Source organism: Perca flavescens, chromosome 9 (assembly GCF_004354835.1).
Source record: "Perca flavescens isolate YP-PL-M2 chromosome 9, PFLA_1.0, whole genome shotgun sequence".
NCBI classification, from domain to species: Eukaryota; Metazoa; Chordata; class Actinopteri; order Perciformes; family Percidae; genus Perca; species Perca flavescens.
The window spans coordinates 9,042,103-9,062,102 of record NC_041339.1 but is presented as its reverse complement, the minus strand read 5'-3'; the positions used below and the strand labels follow the sequence as shown (position 1 = coordinate 9,062,102).

The window sequence follows — 20,000 nt, the reverse complement described above, 5'->3', positions numbered from 1 at the left end:
AAAAGAACTACTAACGAATAAAGGTAGAGATAAAAATTAAAATAAAAAAAAATAAAAATACTTTTTCTCCTCTAACTCACTCGGAAGGTATAGTAAAACAGTGTATTTTATAACTTTCACTGTGACAGGTAAGAAACAAGGGGTTGCCAGGTCTTAATGTATTGAGCTAAGTCGTCCTTCATTACGTATCTTATCCTTTCCAGATGTAGTGTATTAGTCAGGTCTTGGAGCCACATCTTATGTGTAGGGACTATTGTCTCTTTCCATGACATCAGAATCAATTTTTTCGCCGTGATGAGACAGTAGGAGAGGAATTGCTGTTGGAACTTGGTAAATTTTGTCAAGATTTCAAATGTTCCAAGGACAATCAGTAAAAAGGGTCTGGTTCCAGTGGAGTACTGGTGATTTCTGAGAAGGTTTTGAAGATATGAGTCCAGAAGGGAATTATTTTAGGACATGATACAAAACTGTGAGAAAGGGTTGCTTCTGAGGTCAGACATTTATCACACATAGGCGAGACGTTTTGATAAATGGTGTGTAGTTTAACCTTAGAAAAGTGAAGCCTGTGTAATATCTTAAACTGTATAATGCAGTGTCTAGCATTATTTGAACATTTATGTATATGCTTAAGACTCTCATCCCAAATATTGTCTGGAATTTGAATACCCATTTCCTTTTCCCATTTAAGTTTGAAATTTTCAGAAGACGGAAGGGCTAACGATAGTAAAGAGTTGTATATACAGGAGATAAAATTATCGTTAAATGGCGACGTAGATAGGCACCTGTCTAGGGATGAAAGCTCCTGCGTCTCAAGTCCTGGAAGATATTTGCGTACATAGTCTTTGATTTGTAGGTATCTGAAAAAATTGAGATTAAACTTATGTTGTAGTTGTGGAAAAGAGGCAAACGTACCCTCGATGTATAAATCGTGGATAGTATGAATTCCCAAACTGTTCCGGAGAAAGTCTTGTGTAGTCTGGATGGGATAAATGTGGGGTTTTTGTCAAGGTTTAAGACCAAAATGAGACTTACTTTGTTTCCACGTACGTATTAAGTCAAATATGACAGGGTTGTGGTTGTACACCAATTTAGGGACTAGAGTGGGGGCTAGGTGTATGGCACCTATAGAGTAGGGATGGCAGTCTTCTTGTTGAAGCTTTAACTAGTCAGGTGGGGAGATTGAGGTATCTAACTAAAAGGTAAAGGATTGAATGGCAGAAGCCCAGTAATATAGCACGAAATTAGGGAGAGCTAGGCCCACATAATGTTTTGGTTTGGACAGATGTTTTTTATTTATCCTATGAGTTTTATAATTCCATAAAAGGGTAATATTAGTGAGTCCAGTCTTTTAAAAAACGCTTTCTGTAGAAAAATTTGAATATTTTGCATTATATAAAGTAACTGGGGGAGGAAGATCATCTTAATGGAGTTCACTCTGTCAAGAAGAGAGATTGAGAGGGTTCTACATAACTGTATTTTGTTTTGTAGTCTATCAACGGTTGAAAGTTGGCTTGAAAGAGAGAGGAGTGGCGTTTTGTGACCTCAATGCCTAGATAGGTGATTTTTTCTAAGGATATCTTAAATGAAAAGTAATCTAGTGTACCTGTGAGAGCTGACTGGATGGGCATTAACATACTTTTACTCCAGTTAATCTTGTATCCAGCAAATGTACTGAATAACTCGATTTTTTCTAAGATTGTTGGGATAGTTATTTGTGGGTTATATGTAGAAGGATATCATCTGCATATAGGGAAATTTTATTTATTGTCTCTTGTGTTGTAGCTGTGAATTTGGGGGTCCAGTCTTATACTTTGGGCGAGTGGTTCTATGGCCAGTGCGAATATTAATGCAGATAGAGGGCAACCTTGCCTTGTACCTCTGAGTAACTTGAAGGAGGGGGATAATGTTTGGTTGGTAAGGATTTGCGCTGTTGGGCATTCATAAAGAAGCTCAATCCAAGTTAGGAATCTGCCTCCAATATTAAACCTTCGTAGGACCTCAAAGAGATATGGCCATTCAATCTGGTCAAATGCTTTTTCAGCATCGAAGGAGAGTATGACAAGATCTTCATTTGCTCGTCTTTTGGTGTAAATAATATTGAAGAGTCGTTTCAGATTAAAGGATGAGTTTCTATTGGGTATGAAGCCTGTTTGGTCTACGTGAATTAGTTTGGTCATTAAAATATTGAGCCTATTAGCTAAGATTTTGGCAAATAATTTCCCATCTAAATTTAAAAGGGAGATTGGGCGATATGAACCTACGTCTTGTGGATCTTTTCCTTTCTTGTAGATTACTGTGATTATCGCTTCTGTTAGAGTTGGGGGGAGAGTACCGTCGAGTTGGGGCTGTGTGTACATTCTGTGTATATATGGGGAAAGGATATCATTGAATTTCTTGTAAAGTTCAGCTGGTAGGCCGTCTGGGCCTGGGGTTTTCCCGCTTTTAAGAGATTTAATCGCCTTCTGAATTTCTACAACACTGATTTCCGAGTTTAGGTTGTTATATTCTGCTTCGTTAATCTTCGGAAGGTCGCATTTTACGAGAAAATCTTCCATGATCGACGCATCCGCTGTGAATTTGGAAGTGTATAGTTCAGAGTAAAATTGTAGGAACCTGTCGTTGGTATCTTTGGGTTTTGTTAATTCTTCTCCATTATTAGTCTTAAGTTTATGTATTGTTCGATCATTCTCCATTTTTTGAAGTTGACGTGCTAGGAGTTTGTGTGGTTTGTCTCCGAATTCAAAATGTTTTTGTTTGGTGTATAAAAATGCTGTACTTATTTTCAACAGTATTTGATTGTATTCATATTTCAAGTTCATCATTTTCCTATGTAGGATAGCAGAGGGAGATAGGGCATTTTCCCTGTCGAGTTGTTGGATGCGTTCCTCTAAATTTTCTATTCTTTTTCTATCCTTTTTTCTTCTATGCCGCTTCATAAATTCTTACACAGCCTCTTAGGAAGGCTTTGAAGGCCTCCCATAATATGGTGGATGAGGTTTCCGGGACGTCATTTGTTTCAAAGTATAAGTCAATCTGAGACTTCAGATATTCAAAGAAGTCTTTTTCAGTTAACAATTGTGGATTTAGTCTCCATGTCTTATGTGGTTTGACGATGTCATCCAGATAAAGCGAGAAAGTCAAGGGGCTATGATCTGAGATTCCAATGTTATGATATTTGACGTTGGTGACAAAGGGTGTACATTTTGCATCCACTAGGAAATAATCAATTCTACTGTATGAGTTATGCACTGAAGAATAGAATGAGTAGTCTCTGCCAGTGGGATTGTTAATGCACCATATATCTGAGAGGTTTGTATTTTTGATTATGGTGTTTAAGAATTCACTTGAGTTATTTCTTGCCAATCTCGTGGCAGATGACCTGTCGAGATATGGATCCAGCGTGGTGTTAAAATCTCCACCGGTCATCAAGTTTGTTTGGGATATATCTGGTATTAATGCAAAAACTTTCCTAAAAAATGATGGATTATCCACATTTGGTGCGTATAGGTTAATCAGGGTCAAGGAGGTGTTCTGTATATTTCCAATTACAATTAAATAGCGTCCTTCCTTATCAGCAATTGTTTTTTTATGAACGAAAGGTACTCCTTTTCTTATTAAAATTGCTGCACCTCTTGCTTTTGTGTTAAAGGTTAAGTGATATGTCTTGTATCCACCTTGTTCTAAGTTTGTTGTGGGAGTCATTTTTCAGATGTGTTTCTTGGAGGAACCTTACATCGGAGTTTAATGATTTCAAGTGGGTAAAGATTTTGCCTCGTTTAATCGGATTATTCATTCCTCTAACGTTCCAAGTTGTGAATACCAGACCTTTCCTGTCCTCTCTAATTTGGTTAATTATAGTCATCGTCTGGAGTATGTGCTATGTGTCTCGTGGGTTCTTACACCGTTTTGGGTCCTGTCAGTGAGTTTCTGAGTGAGTAGTCCCTCATCTCTTGAATTTAGCCCTCCCTCTCCCAGCTTACCTCTTAAAGAACTCTCTGCACCTTGCATTACTATTAACAACAAAGAAAAACAGCAAAACATCTCTAGCCAATACTACTAGAACACGTATGGCACGAGTCAAATAAGAAAATAACAAAAAACAGGGGTTGAATTCTCTTTTAGAGTAGCTGTTAACCTCGTAGAACTGTTACTTCCGTCTCCAAAGTAGCTCCAGTGTATGATATGAACCAAATATATTCTTACAACACTAAACTATACCAGCCAAAGCAGATTTAAACATTTAGAGAACAAGTTAAAGATAGTAGGGTAAATGTACGGCTAGTTCTTACCATATTTTACTCGATCTATGCTACCGGCTCGTAATGGAATGAGGAAGAGGAACGTAATGGGTGGAGTATACAGTGGGTTAATTTTAATTTGTGGAGAGATGGATATAATATTAGCAGACAGGAGAACTAAATAGTAGTGAGTAGATAAATACTCAGGTTGTAATATTAAAAATAAACAATTTTAGTTACTCCACTTTGAGTAGTAAATTTAAACGGTCACTTTAGATCCCAAGTATCAATATTACTCCTTTTTATAAAAGTGCAAATATTCCACTCCGGGCCGGTAGGTGGTGGTAGTGCGCTCGAGGACCGATTGTTATCGGTTAATGCAGTATAAATAGATAGCTAGGTTGTATCCCTCAGAGAGACCGGCAGCCTGTTTTGAGACCATTCTGCCATATTTACATCCCGTAGATCAGACAGGTATTAGCATGAGTAACACAAACATCCACATATCATCTTCGCGACTTTAAGTTATTCAGAGTGAATCGAGTGGACAGTGGCAGTTGTGCATCCAGTCTGTAACACTGTAGGTAGTGTTCACATTGTCCGTGGCTTAAGTTAGCCAGCGCTGCTAATGAGGTTAGCTTCGTGTCGACCTTCCCGAGATTTTTAAAGTGTAGTGTTAATGCCTTACCCCAACTGTATAGTCATTATTCAGTGAGCATTGGTGAATGATCCAACCGTGTCCCGAAGAGTTGTTCCGTGTATGCCTGGGCTCTCTGTGGGTCAGTGAATGATGTCTGAACTCCTTTATAGGTCACTAAGAGCCTCGCAGGGTAGAGCAGTCCGTGTTTGACACCAGGTTGGTTTCGTAGAATTTCCCTGGTTCTGGTGAAGAGGGCTCTCTGCTTTACGATGGTTGGTGGGTAGTCTGGGAAGATGTGGATTTTCTATCCTTGGTACTCAAGGTTTTTGCCACCTCTGGTTGTTGTCGCAGCTTTGTTTAGAATGTGTTCTGTGGTATGGTAGTAGTGTAGCCTTATGACGAAGGGCCGCGGTGGTGTACCAGGTCCTGGCCGTTGTCGCAGGGTCCTATGGGCTCTGTCGATAAGTGGCAGTTCGTCTAGCGATAGTATATCCTGTAGAAGTTTGGCAATAAAGTTCCTTGGTTTGGGTCCTTCTTCCCCTTCGGCTATTCCCACTATCCGCACGTTATTCCGCCGTGAGCGGGCTTCTAAGTCTTCACATTTTTGAGCGCACTTCTCCATTTTTGATTTGAGATAGGTCACCTGGCGTTGATGTGTAGTAACGCTATCTGAATGATCTGTGGTGGATCTTTCTATCTCCTTGATGGTGGTGTCATGTGAAGCTGTTGTTGCTTCAAGTTTCGTAATGGAAACTTGTAGACTCGATGTGGCCGATATTATTTCTTCTTTTAGGTCATTGTATGTGTCTAATACGAGTGTCTATTATGGCACATACATCAGTCTTAATTTGGGCTACCTCGTCTCATAGTGTCATGATAGCGTCTAGTACCGCTCTGTTGGATGGGTCCTTTTCTTCGGTCGTTTCAGCAGGGTGTCCGTGTTCAGGCGATGCCGGGGGTTTTCTGAGGCCTTGTCCGTCGTTACTTTTCTTATTGTTTCTTGTCTTCGTCTGCCTCGATGCCATAGTTATTCTTTTGGGGTCGGGTTGATTTATTTCAAAATGCGATGCAGATGTACTTTGGCAGGTAGTTTTGATAGATTTTTAAGTATTTATTGTATAAATTTGACGGAGCTACGAGGAAATGCGTGTTACTCCTCCATTGCTCAACAGCGCCCCCCCTAAAAAACACATCTTGAACCTCTTGCTCACCTGGTAGAGTGCGCCTCATGTAGGCTGAGGTTTGAATCCGACCTGTTGCCCTTTGCTGCCTGTCATCCCCTATCTCTATCCCCCCTTCCCTGTGTATCTACTACCACTGTCTAATAAAAAATTTAAAAGAAGCAGAAAAAAACCCACCCTTTTTTTTATCTGTGATGTATAAGGCAATTCCTGTGTTCAGAGCTGGTGTTGTGTCAGGTATTACGTATATTGACAAAACATGTCCCAGACACAGGGCAATACAACTGACTGGAGTTTGGACGTGCCCCTGTTCAGATCTCTGTTACTATGAACTAGGACTGCACGATTAATATAATTGCAATCACGATGTCACTCAGTGTGATTACAGAAGTGCAAAAATTGATTTGAGTAAACAAAAAGGTGTGCTGTGTGCATGACACGCTGTGTGCACCCAAAGTCTCCACGTTGTTAATGCCCTTCACTTTACCAACCGTGTTAACAGTGTCTAAAGAAGCTTGATGTTCTCTGTTAACTCTCTTTACATCGTCTTTGCCATCTCTTTTTCCTCTTGGTTTTCCCTCACACAGCCATGAGGTATTGCACATTTATGTATTACTTTGCATGTTCAAGTTAAAAAAAATACACTTTTCAAATTTTAGTAGCTTATTTTGTGCATTTTCTTTGATAATCAAGTAAACTCATGATACCACTATATTGCAATCGTTATCACCGCATTGTAAATCGCAATCGCAATATGACCTTTTCCGGCCAATTCAATGTTAAATCGATGATGGCGGTGTCGGTTATAGGAATCCATTTGATTGGCTATTCAGCTTAAGTGAATTAGTGCACAGGAAGAAAATGGTAGTGAGGAAAGCAAGCAAACTGCAGAGGTCCAGAGGGCACAAAGCTCATCTCATTTTTCATCTTCATCTCATCAATTCAAAACACACAGAGCTGTCAAAACTGGACACTGCACATTATGTCCAAGAGGGTAAATGTTCAACAATATAAAGTGCATTAAAGCGCTCCATGACTTGCTGGAATAGGTTACCGTCAGTCTCTATAATGTCATGTTCACATGAAACAAACTAGAACTAAAAGGCAGCAATGTGTCAGTTTTTTGTAAAACCAACTTCAAATGCTAACATTTTGTGGACTGACACTCAGAAATGCGACCTCATGCAAACTGAAGGAATCAATACATTAGGCTACCTCGTTGAAGTAAAATGTATATGATACAGTATGTAGACAAGTTAGATGTGTATTTTACTGTCCTAACAGAACATAATGTATCACTGATGCTATACTAAGTATTGCTCATCAATATTTTGTTTTTTGCGCTTCTCTTATATCTGTTTTTATTTGAAGCTTTTCAAGCTTCCATTGGAAAAAGAGGGGCAGGTGGGTGGACCCATCTTGGCCCAAGAAGAATTGAAGACAATATTTTGCAGCATTCCAGAAATCTATGAAGTTCACACTAAAATAAAGGTAGTATGTCTCTTTAAATCAAAACCAAATTTGACTAAATTGTGATGGTGATTTTTTTAAGAGGCATTGTTAACTTATTTTCTATGTGTGATGGTTTGTTCTTCAGAGTGACCTTGAGGAGCTCTTGACGGACTGGTCAGAGGACAAGAGTGTAGGAGATATCATCCTCAAATATGTGAGTACAAAAAAAACTTTACTATTTTTCAGGTTTTCCTTGCATATTTGCATCTTCATACAACAAAGTAAATTCATATGGTGATATGTGTGGTTGCTGTTCCACACTTAAGACTCTAAGATAACAGTTGTTCAGCATGTAATTCCCAATTTTTCAGCTTTGTTGAAATAAAATCAGTGTAGAAAGTGGGGTGAAATAATCTATTAAACAATAAAGGGTAACACTTTACTTAAAAGTATCTACTTAAGAGTGACATGACACTGTCATGACACAGTCATGACATATGAACCCTAACCCTAAGAGTTAGGTCATTTGGTTTTTGTCCGAAAAAAAACGAGTGACCCTTACTAAAAGAAGTGTTATGTCATAAACGTTTATGACTTGTTTATAATGTTTGACACGTTCATGACAGTGTCATGTCACTCTTATGTACACCTTCAAGTAAAGTGTAACCCAATAAAGTATTAACTAATTAGGAATAGTCAATTTTGACAGTTGCTTATAAGAATTGAAACAGGTCAAAGCCATTGATTGAGCATTGTATCACTGTCTCTACCTGAGGAGACCAGGTAGGACCTTTTAGTATTTATTCTGGTACTGGTAAATGACCAATAATGCAAAACTAAAACTTTGCCTGACTGGTATATGAACACTTTTCAGGGATGTTTTGCCTGTGATGCTGTGTTGAATATCATGAATTGAATGCTTCTTTGATTATTACATTGCTTTTATTCATCCTCTATCTATAAAAGATTGGTTTGCTCAGCATAAATGCATATAACAGTAATGCACTATTTGCAGTTACTCAAAAAAAGTCACAGTTGCATGTGACAGGCAGGTTTGGTAACTATTGAGAAGGGTTCTTCCAGTATAAAAAGGAATACAAGTATTGTAACATTGCTAATTATTTCATGAACAATTTTTTAAACAATTTAAACTCTTGTAATGTGTTAAAAGCTGCACACATTTTTTGTGTTAGTGGGTCAAATTTTACCCATTATTTAACTCTGCCCCAAATACTCATAAAACAATGATTATCATCCAATATAGTTTTTCACCTCATAGTTAACTTATGTATTCATTTACATTTAACATTCAAGTTCATTTTGAGTCAAAATGTGTTGATATCCTGCGAAAAAGCCTGTGTTCCGGGGATTTTGGGGTAGGTTGCGTGTAGCCTGTGTGTGTGGTGTGGTTGGGGACCTTTGAGCTAAATTTCATCTATATAGCAACCCACAACTGCCAATATTCTCTGCCGGGTCATATTTGAACTTGAAAACGGGCCTAACACAATATAAGGGTTAAACAAAACAATCCAATTTGTGTTTCAAAGTTTTTTTCCCTCCCCTTTTATGTAAAACCTCATGCTTGTATCTGTGTGGGTCTTCCTTTTTATGCTTCTGACCTGTCCTTGTCTTCTCTCTTTCCAGTCTAAAGAGCTGGTGAAAGCCTACCCACCGTTTGTCAACTTTTTTGAAATGAGCAAGGAAACAATTGTTCGTTGTGAAAAACAAAAGCCTCGCTTCCATGCTTTTCTCAAGGTATGAGCTTTGCATTTGTACTTTGTTTGTGTTAGGATAATTACATTATCAAGAATAGACACAAGGAGCCATTTACAGCACTACTCATAGTAACGGGAAGCCCTCTACGTCGGCTTATTTATACAATCATAATACAGAGTTGATGTCGTCAGTTGTTATCTGGTCAGTTGATGACGTCTCCCTTATCTGGTCAGTGAGTGCATGTTCTTTCCTTAGCATCACACCGTGCTCAGACAAGATAGCCAATGGTTCCATGTTATCTTGTGAGAGCAAGCATAGTTTTGGTTTCTTACTATACAAACAGTTTAATTTAACAGAGGGAAAAGAGTATAATATTGTATTCTTATGCAAACAGTTTTAATATTAACGAGACCGAAACATGTAAATCACAATTTTTCTAACAGTTTGTTTGCCTGACTTGTGGATGGCATGTAAAGTTAGGTTTTGCATAAGATACTTGCAAAAACAAACAGGAAAACCTGATATATATGACACTACTTTACAATAGAGGTGTGAATCTTCACTGATCTCCCAATTCAATTATGATTATCATGTCTTCGATTCAATATCTCAATGCATCACAATGCATCAAAAACATTTTTCTATTAAAGCCATATAGGATATTTGACTTGAAAAGCTTGCATTGTCAAGTGCAATGCCCAAGCTGCAATAAGTAACTTTAGACTGGAATGATGAGGTGTTTGGATTTGTTTCTTTAAGGTAGCTACCACTAGGGCTGTGCAATTAATTGAATTTCAATTGCGATTTTGGCTCCCAACGATCACCAAAATAGTATAATCGAGAAAAAATGATTATCTTGCCATCCGCACATCCGCCCCTCCCGAAGGCAGTCAGGGAGGCAAGTCGTGTGCATATCATCCTCTGGAATTTAAAAACTCAGCGTGAGTAAAGATGGCAGCAGCGTTTGGTGAGCAAATAAAGGCAAAACCAACTCAGTTGTCTGGGAACAGCTAACGTTAGCTAACCCTGCGGTCCCTCTGCCTTTGCCCCCCCGCCATAGTATACCGTCTATAGACGCGTATTCCCCCAACACGCTGTATTCACTTACTGAAAAACTTTTTCCAGCTTAGTGGGGGTGCATAGGCATACTGCTCAAAAACAACATAAAAAAACATAGTAATGTTCCCTCAGCATTTAGTTTTGTTGTTAAACTGTATATAAATGAGCAGGGACGTTAAATCACCTGTATCACGTAACGTTACTCTAAGGTACCGTCTATGTGCTGGATTTTTCCTAAGGTTAGCTAGCAAATAAGCCCACTGACGGCTAGAGGTCGACCGATATGGGTTTTTTCAGGCCGATGCCTATGCCGATCTTTTGAAATCAGGGTCGGCCGATGGCCGATATATGCTGCCGATTATTTTTGGCCAATATTTGCTTGTTTTTAACCTCTATTTGAAAGATAAAATTTAACACTAATAAGTACTTAAGATACACAAAATTTCTCAACAAAAACATTTATTGAACACTTGAACACCAGTCTGCACTTGTATACTTACATTAAACATGTATAATGTAAACACATATATTGTATATATAAACAAAACTGGTAAGAAGAAAGAAAGAAAATAAACTTTTCAATGAAAAGATAAAGTTTAGTGCACTTAGCAGCATTTATCAAACATCTGAGAACAATAAAATTTAACCATTTTAACAATAGTAGTGCTGACACACAGTAGCAACCAGCAGCATTTCTTTGTTTTGGTGTTGGCTGGGTGAAGCGCTGCCATAAGGGGCTGGTTTTCTTTTCAGCCATCAGACTTAATGACTAAAAAAGGGGGAAAATACAAGGTTAAGTTAGTATTTTTGTATAGTATCTTCTTCAAGTCATTTTATAGATAGATATAGATATAAAATCTAACATTTGTTTTATAAATCAGCTAATAATTCTAATAAATAATAAAAACGTTTCTATCATCTTCCCAAAAACTTTCCTGAAACATGTATTTTTGTTTTGTTTGTTGACAGACAAAGCCAAATGGACAAAACCTAATTATCGCAAAAGGGCTGAAAACAACTTTAGGCCATATGGTCAAAATTAAATGATTTAATAATAATGTAATAACTATAACTTATAACAATAATGTATTTCACTAGTAAATTGCTGTTGAACGACAAAAACAACCACCATGGCAAAAGGGTATTTTACAACAACTTTGAATGCACCGCAACGCACCGTCTGTGTTGTTCTTCAGACAAGTAGACAACGGCAGCTGCACACTGCTTAACATGCTGCTGTTGGATCATATACAGTGAAATAAATCACACTTTACACCGTTTAGCTGTCAGCATTTTAATTGTGTTTAATCCATCTGCTAGCTAACGGTAGGCTAACATTAGCTGCTGACGAGTGTAATGTTAACTAGCGTCACATGCTGCGATGTTTCTGTTATTCTAACATTTGTTTTCGAGCATCGGGGAGCAACGCAGGCATATCAGTGGCGCCGAAATGACTCACAGAAATCCGCGTTGTTATTCGGTCCGGTAGATACGGGTGTTAAGGCACAAGTTCCATATTAGCAGCGGGTCTACTCTGTACCAACCCTAGCAACGACGCTAGCAAAGCAAAGCCAGTCCTTCACTAGCCTATGGTGCGGTGGTCTCTTTTAACTACAACTTCTTTCTCTGCATAGAGTTGACAACCCTCTCAAATATAGACACACAAACAGAACAAATAATAAAAGTCTCAGATCCACTGTCTGTGATTGCAAAATTCTAGCTTAATTATTGTGAGATGACAGCATGACATGACAACTATTAATATCCAAAGTAGCCGAACGTCATGTCGCCTATTCATGTTTTTTTTTTCTCGGTTGGCAGTAACGTCACGTTTTTTTCATTAAATATATAGGACTTTAAGAATTTAATCCTTACCTGCTTTTCTCCGAGGAACAGCTCCTTCCTTAGGCACTGGGGAGGTCTGCTCACTCTGCTGGTAATTGACTCTAGGGGCAGCAACACCAGGCTGCCTGCAGATCGCCCTGCCATTAATTGCTTGATATTTTGGCCCATTGTTTAGTAAACAGGTGTTCCCAACAACAACAACACCAGGCTGCCTGCAGATGACATGTGCACATTGTGTTATGTCTGTGGAACTGCACTTTCTGTGAGAAAAAAGGACATAAAACATAACCCTGGACACTATCCATTATATCCAAATGTTAATGAGTAATTGTGTTAAATAATCGTGATTTCAATATTGATTGATTTTTTTCCATAATCGAGCCGCCCTAGCTACCACGAAGGTTTACCTGTTTTGGATTAGTCATATACCACCCTACTTTTAACGTGCAAATCTATTGTGCTGTATTGGAATAACTGACCCTAGACCACTCTTTAACAAAAAAGGTATTGTTTACTGAACGATAACTTAAATGTACAAATAATATTTAGCCGTTAGATTGAATAACAAAAAAAAGTAACACAAATCACACTCTTCAAATATGCTAACTGCAATATTTTTTCAAATGATATTACACGCAACTACCCCTTAACCCATTTCTCTATCAGTTTCCACTTAAAACACTCCAGCTACACAAAATTACTCCTCCTTAATTCAATTAAATTTTATTTATAGTATCAATTCATAACCAGAGTTATCTCAAGACACTTTACAAATACAGTCTAGACCACACTCTATAAAGACCCTACAATTCTACAAAGACCCAACAATTCCAGTAATTCAAGACAGTGGCAAGGAAAAACAGGAAGAAACCTCAGACAGACCCAGGCTCTTGGTAGGTGGTGTCTGACTGTGCAGGTGGGGGTGTGAAGAACAGTGGCAATAATAGTCACAATAAAGATAATGGATCAGTGACTAGAAATAGTAGTTGTAGTAGTTAATTGGTAGCAGGGTGTCACAGGATGTAGCAGGGTATAGCAGGGCGTCACAGGACGTAGCAGAGCATTGCAGGGCGTAGTAGGACGCAGCAGGACGTAGCAGGGCACTGCAACCATGATTTAGGGGCCACCCTAATCCAAGGAAACATGCTGGGCGAAAAGAATACATATGGACTCCGGGGAATAAGCTCCCCAGAGCTAGGTTAGTAACAAGCATTTCTGGAACATGGAAGCACACAGATGGAAAGAGAGGAGAGAGAAGCTCAGTGTGTCAAAGGAAGTCCTCCGGCAGTCTAAAACTATAACAGCATAATTAAAAGAGACAGGTTAAGGAGAGGAGCCTGGTCGAGCTCCTCTCCTTAACCTGAACTCTCAGAACTCTCCCCAACAGGATCGAGCTGTACTGGCCTGTCTCCCTCTACTTTGATTGTATCATTGATTATATGGTAGATGAATCTGACGACTGATGAGAAGCAGGTGGGCCGGGCTAGGCGGACGCTGCAACTCCTCACTCCCTAACTATAAGCATTATCAAAGAGGAGAGTTTTAAGTTTACTCTTAAATGTGGTGACTGTCTGCCCCCAGGACCCAGACTGGGATCTGGTTTCACAGGAGAGGAGCCTGATAGCTAAAGGGTCTGGCTCCCATTCTACTTTTAGAGACTCTAGGAACCACAAGTAACTCTGAATTCTGTGAGCGCAGTGCTCTAGTGGGGCAATAAGGTACTAAGAGCTCTTCAAAATATGATGGTGCTTGACCATTTAGAGCTTTGTAGGTCAGGAGAAGGATTTTAAATTCAATCCTGGATTTTACAGGAAGCCAATGCAGAGAAGCTAATACAGGAGAAATATGATTTCTTTTCTTAGTTCTTGTCAGAACACGGGTTGCAGCATTCTGGATCAGCTGGAGAGTCTTAAGGGTTTTATTTGAGCATCCTGATAGTAAGAAATTACAATAGTCCAGCCTGGAAATAACGAATGCATGGGCTAGTTTTTCAGCATCGTTTTGAGATGGATGTTCCTAATTTTGGCAATGTTACGAAGGTGAAAAAAGGCTGTTCTTGAGATTTATTTTAAGTGGGCGTTAAAGGATATATCCTGATCAAAAATAACTCCTAGATTTCTGACCGTAGTGCTGGAGGCCAGGGCAATACCATCCAGAGTAACTATATCTTTGGATAATGAGGTTCGGAGGTGTTTAGGGCCCAGCACGATCACTTCAGTTTTGTCTGAGTTTGAAATCAGAAAATTGTAGGTCATCGATGCTTTTATATCTTTGATGCATGCTTGGAGTTTAGTTAACTGACTGGTTTCGTCTGGCTTAATTGATACGTATAATTGGGTGTCATCCGCATAACAATTAAAGTTAATTGAATGTTTCCTAATAATATTGCCTAGAGGAAGCATATACAAGGTGAATAGAATTGTTCCAAGCACTGAGCCTTCTGGAACACCATGGCTAACTTTAGCGTACTTGGAGGATTTATCGTTAACATTAACAAATTGGTATTGATCAGATAAATAGGACTTAAACCAGCTTAGTGCAATTCCTTTAATGCCAACTAAGTGTTCCATTCTCTGTAGCAGGATGGTATGGTCAATAGTATCGAATGCAGCACTAAAATCTAGTAAGACAAGTACGGAGACGTCCTTTGTCCGAAGCAGTTAGAAGGTCGTTACTAATTTTCACAAGTGCCGTCTCTGTGCTATGATGCGTTCTAAATCCTGACTGAAAGTCCTCAAATAAGCTATTGCTATGTAGAAAATCACATAACTGATTGGCGACTACCTTCTCAAGGTAATAATTTACTAAGACCTCAGCAGTTTCAATGTAAAACTTACTCAAACCCTATTAAACCACTGTTAACAAACACACACACACACACGTCAAGAAGGAGGAAAAAAAAGTTGCAGGTCTGATGGTAGCTTGTGTGCGATGCGAATACCTTATTTTCAATGAAGCAAACACACAGAAATCCAATTTACAGTTAGCTGTTAGTCCAAGAAACACAGCTCAAACATGGAAACGATAATCAGTCACCAGCTACGGCAAAGTCCTCTTCAGCAGGGAAACGCGCCGTCGTCCTCTCCGGTCCGAAATCAGCGTCCTCCGAATCAGCAACTCTCCACTGTTGGCTCCAACTTTAGCCAGGCACACTAGCACAACGTTTGTTCTAAACCACTGCTGTTAAACAAAGTGCCGTAGTGTCCACCTCTTCGTTACTCCACTTAGATCTTCTCCAAGGAGCTGTCGGCTCGGCGCCTCTCAAAATCTGATGAAAATCTTTTAAACTGACCTTTGTCGATCAAAGAAGCACACATATTCAGCAACTGAAAGGCCTATTTCTCGCTTAAAATGTTTTCAGAAACATGTTTTGGTGAACTATTTTCGTAAAATACGAGATCGTAATCAGATCAAGACGCCATTAGAGTCTGTTTTGAAATTCGGGAGCAGCAAGACCCACGTGACGTGTTTGTCCAATCAGCTGCCATGTGTTGCGTTCGTCACGCTCATCTCCCTCGTCATTTCCAGTAAGTGTTTTAACAACAAAGTGGGCACTACGGCAGTAAGTGGTTAGTTCACATTAACAGTGTACTGACGAACCGTGCGACTCACACAAGCTCCGAGCACTTCTTATTTTACTATATCTCTTTACATAAATATTTTGTTCTACTACTATGGGCTAACAGTTCGATCAGACATACATTTCCATGCCCTCTGTAAATGGACAGTATTACATGGCTATGCTGCCGTCTGCTGGTAGGGGCAGTAATTACAATTTGACCTACTTTCACGGCGCCGTAAAGTCTAGACTCAATCAGATGTCCGTTGTCTGCGACGACAGTACAGTGGAACGTTTGCCTTTAACATAGCGACAGTTATAACCTAATAAACCATCATTACTGAGATTAAACTACATTTTCCGTTATATTTGCACTGAATAACGCATTCGATAAACAGAAACATAACTCTTACAGTGCACATGAACAGATGCGCAATATTAGCTCACACATAAAATAGCACCCTGGTGAAATAGCCTACTGTTGCTAACTCCTAAATCCTGCATAACATCGTCCCGTACCTACAGGACATCATACTTACTTATTGATGCACAGCAGTGTCCGTGAACTTAGTCCAATGAGGGGAGAAAGGAAAGTGTGACAGTGTCCCATGTTAACGCCTTTTCTCTCAACTACCGCATGCTAAATTGTGTTAATAGTCCAGGGTTACTACTGACAGGGAGAGAGAGAGAGACTGTATTACTAACAGCCAATCCAGTTTGCTCAAAGCAATGGTCTTTTTTCACAAATAGGTTGCCCGTAAGGGCAAAAAAGTATCTTCCACTTAAGGGGCCCTATCTTGACTTGCACCCTGTGCAGCACAGTGCAAAGCAGTGTGTTTGACAGGGTGAGGGGCGTGGCATCACGATGGTGGCTCTCCATTGTGATGTTGGCCAGCCACCACGATCGGCACAACCCTAGTGTTCAGACAACTCTTTTACTAGTTGGCCTGAAATACTCTGCTTTTGCTCTAACTCTCGGAGGACTGCTCTCCCTCCACTATTTTTCAAATAGCCCACGTCAATTTCCGACAATCCACGGCAGTTTTCGGTGTTGTCTGTAAATTGCCGTGTACGGTCAATAAAAAAAAATACGGTTGTAAACCTGAACTTACACAACAATCTACAGTGACGCTTACTGACGAAAATCCCACTTTTCATTAGGGTTGGGTACCGAAACCCGGTTCCACTATGGTACCGGTTCCTATGCAAGCGGTAGTATTCGGACCGGATAAGAACACAAATTTCGGTTCCGACTGAAATATTTTCCCTCCGGACAGCGGCAGACTCTTTTTTTTTTTCTTTCTCCCTTTTCTGCCGTGTGGCACACGTGCCCGCTCGCGGTGTGAAACGCGTGTCCGCGCTATTCTTGGACATGCACTCTACAATCCACTCTACAATAGACGGCTTTTTGTACACGCTCTGAAACTGACGTAAAAATATCACACTTTCTCTGTAGTCTACCGTTAGCTAGCTACCGTAAATGTAGGCTACTTTTAAAATGTCATATTTTCCTTCTGGGCTCACCATAACGGACGTAAAAGCATATTAACCATTCACTGACTGCACGTGATCGCTAGTAAACATTACACTTACTCTGCTAGTAACTCTATCGTTTAGGACAAGACCCTGTAGCCTGGTGGTGGGTTGAGGCAGGACAGCCTCCCCAAATTGTCTGCCCTTTTAAACTCATACCTGGGTGTGAACAGACCTCTTGGACACCATCTGAGAGAGTTTTCTCCTGTGCAGGACATGCCATAAGTCAGGAGAGGTGTCCTATCTTGCCAGAGAAGGCAAATATGGTCATTTTTCTGCTAAAGAACTGCTAAAGTTTGAAGCTGGTTGGCATACCAACTCAACATTTATTTTGTTGTTACTTGTTAATAGTGTAACTGTTATTTTTTAAATGATTGTAGTTATGTGTTAGGTGACTTAGGTTTAGTTATTATATTTAAACGTTAATATATTGTTACATTTAAATAATTTTCAATTTAAAAAAAAATCCCAAAAAAGAAAAGAATTGTTTTAAAAGTACCGGTTCGGCATCGGAATCGTAAAAATCCAAACGGTACCCAATCCTACTTTTCATGCAGTGTTGTGTAATACGGAAATTGTTTTTTGTTCCCCCTATATGACTTCTCATTTAACTTGATTTACTAGTGCTACTGACTACTGCTATTGGAAAGTTCAGTGCCTTTACATGCATGCACAAGAGGGTAACAGTCAGTATCTTTTAAGCATTTTGATTACTTGAATGATAATGAAGAATACTGGTTTCCATTAGCTGGGTAGGGTATTAGAAAAACCCAGCTACATTTCTCCTCAAGAACACTGATTTCTGGCCCTGGGTTTGTAATTGCCTTTTTATAAGTATGCAAGTGCAGGACAAAAGACTTCAAACACTGTGACAGCTTAATGGAGGGATGGAATAAAAAAAAAAAAGGCCTGTTAAATAGATACACTTGAGAAAATTGAACTTTATTTTGTTGGTGATTAGCCTGCAGTCCAAACTTTTGTCTCCCAATTCAATGAGTTGCTTAGGTTTATACTAACACACATGCTGTCACACTAATGCTTTCATTCTACAGATCAACGAGGCCAAGCCAGAGTGCGGCAGGCAGACCCTGGTGGAGCTGCTGATCAGACCTGTACAGAGACTCCCCAGTGTGGCCCTTCTTCTTAACGGTAACACGCGCACACACACTCACATACACCTCCTTTCATGTCTTAAGTTTTCCTATTAAAGGAAGAACTAAAATGCCCCAAAAAATAATCTTAAAAACAAAACCTGTACAGTATTGGTTTCAGTTTGTCTGTGAATGGGAGAGCAGCAGTCAATTGGAAATAAATCACAAAAAAACTATCAAAGAGAAGATACGAGAGGACAGGGAAGCCCGTCTACAAACTAATCAATAACAAGTATTGAGAGACACTGCTCACATATGTGATGATGACGACAATGGTGCTCAGCATAAGTGAATACACCCATGCTAAAGATGACTAAAAAGAGGAATACAAACTCATCTTTTGGAAATTGATCTTAATGCCTTAATTAAAAAAAACAGGAAAAATCCAATCTTTAAGGACACTAATTTTCTTTGTGAATGAATAATGTATCGTAAATAGGGCTGGGCAGGTTAACACGTTAAGTGGTACAGCTCCCATATACTTTGACACTCTGGGGTGTGCCTGACATCATTGGAAAGGAAATCTTTTGTTACAAGTGTCAGGGTGATTCTAGGCCTTACTGACACAGAGTTACAGAGGCTAAAAAGGAGTTTTTTTATTTCTGTCCAAGTCATAAATCTGTAAAATGATTAAAATAAAATACTGTAAACACATCTGGTAATATACAGATCCACCCAGGCCATAGCAACATGTCCCAGCTTTTATAGAAAAAAATCCAGAAGCCAAAAGACTCAAAAATTGATTTTATATGAATGTTTGTCTACAGAAATGTCTGTCTGTTTTTCTTATTTCAATTTGAAAACTGCAAAGAAAAACGCCAATAAAGTAAACAATTTGTGTATTCTCAAATACACAAACACACCCACATCAATCACACACATACTTGAAATAACTATATACATAAATATTGTAGGATGTTATTCTAAAATGTGACCGATGACCGGTCTGGCCCTAAAAAGGCCAGACTTAATCTGACTCCAATTCTATGGTCACTGAATAGTGTTTGTTTACTGGTAGATCAGAGAAATAGACTCAAGATTCAAAATAAGACTCCAGATTCGTCCAGTTAAAGTTAATAACAAGCTTTAGTGAATGATATTGCAAAATACAATAAACTTGTGCACAAGGATCAGATTACTTTAAGACAAAACAGCCTATCGCTATAACCTAGCAGACAGACAGTTTCCCCCAGCATCTGATGCCGGCTAACCCAGAACCCTCACTTTTTATCCATTCTCTCTGCTTCGTCCGTGGCGCTGTTATCAGTTGGACGTAGTCCCGATCTTCTGGCTCCAGCCGGCTAACGATATGTAACACACTGTATGAAAACATGACCCTGAGTTCTCTCATTCTCAGCTCAACAGAGACAAGTCGCTATTGTTGGGTCCGAACACCTATGTGTTTTTAATCTCCTACAAACTAAGGAGTTTCCTGAGAGCCAGGTCATTTTCAGACTCTGTGTCACAAATCACGCGCTTGCAAAATACTGACCATTGTTGCCTCGTTCCCCCCTTAATCAGAGTAGACCTTTTTTTCTCAGTCAATAATCTCAGACTCCTTTATAATGTTAAACCACTGTAAAACCAGATGGCCTCTCATAACCCTGGGAAACAAGGCAACAAGGT

General features: G+C 39.3%; 1 protein-coding gene across 9 annotated transcripts in view; it reads left to right on the top strand.

Annotated features, from left to right (window-relative positions):
* Positions 1–20,000, top strand: part of ect2 (epithelial cell transforming 2) — a 175,061-nt gene that overhangs the window by 61,043 nt on the left and 94,018 nt on the right. For all 9 annotated transcript variants that reach the window (XM_028587190.1, XM_028587191.1, XM_028587183.1 and 6 more), the window contains 4 exons: positions 7,431–7,550; positions 7,657–7,725; positions 9,156–9,266; positions 18,276–18,372. In XM_028587190.1, coding sequence (XP_028442991.1) covers positions 7,431–7,550; positions 7,657–7,725; positions 9,156–9,266; positions 18,276–18,372 — 397 coding nt within the window. The remainder of the gene's footprint in view (positions 1–7,430; positions 7,551–7,656; positions 7,726–9,155; positions 9,267–18,275; positions 18,373–20,000) is intronic.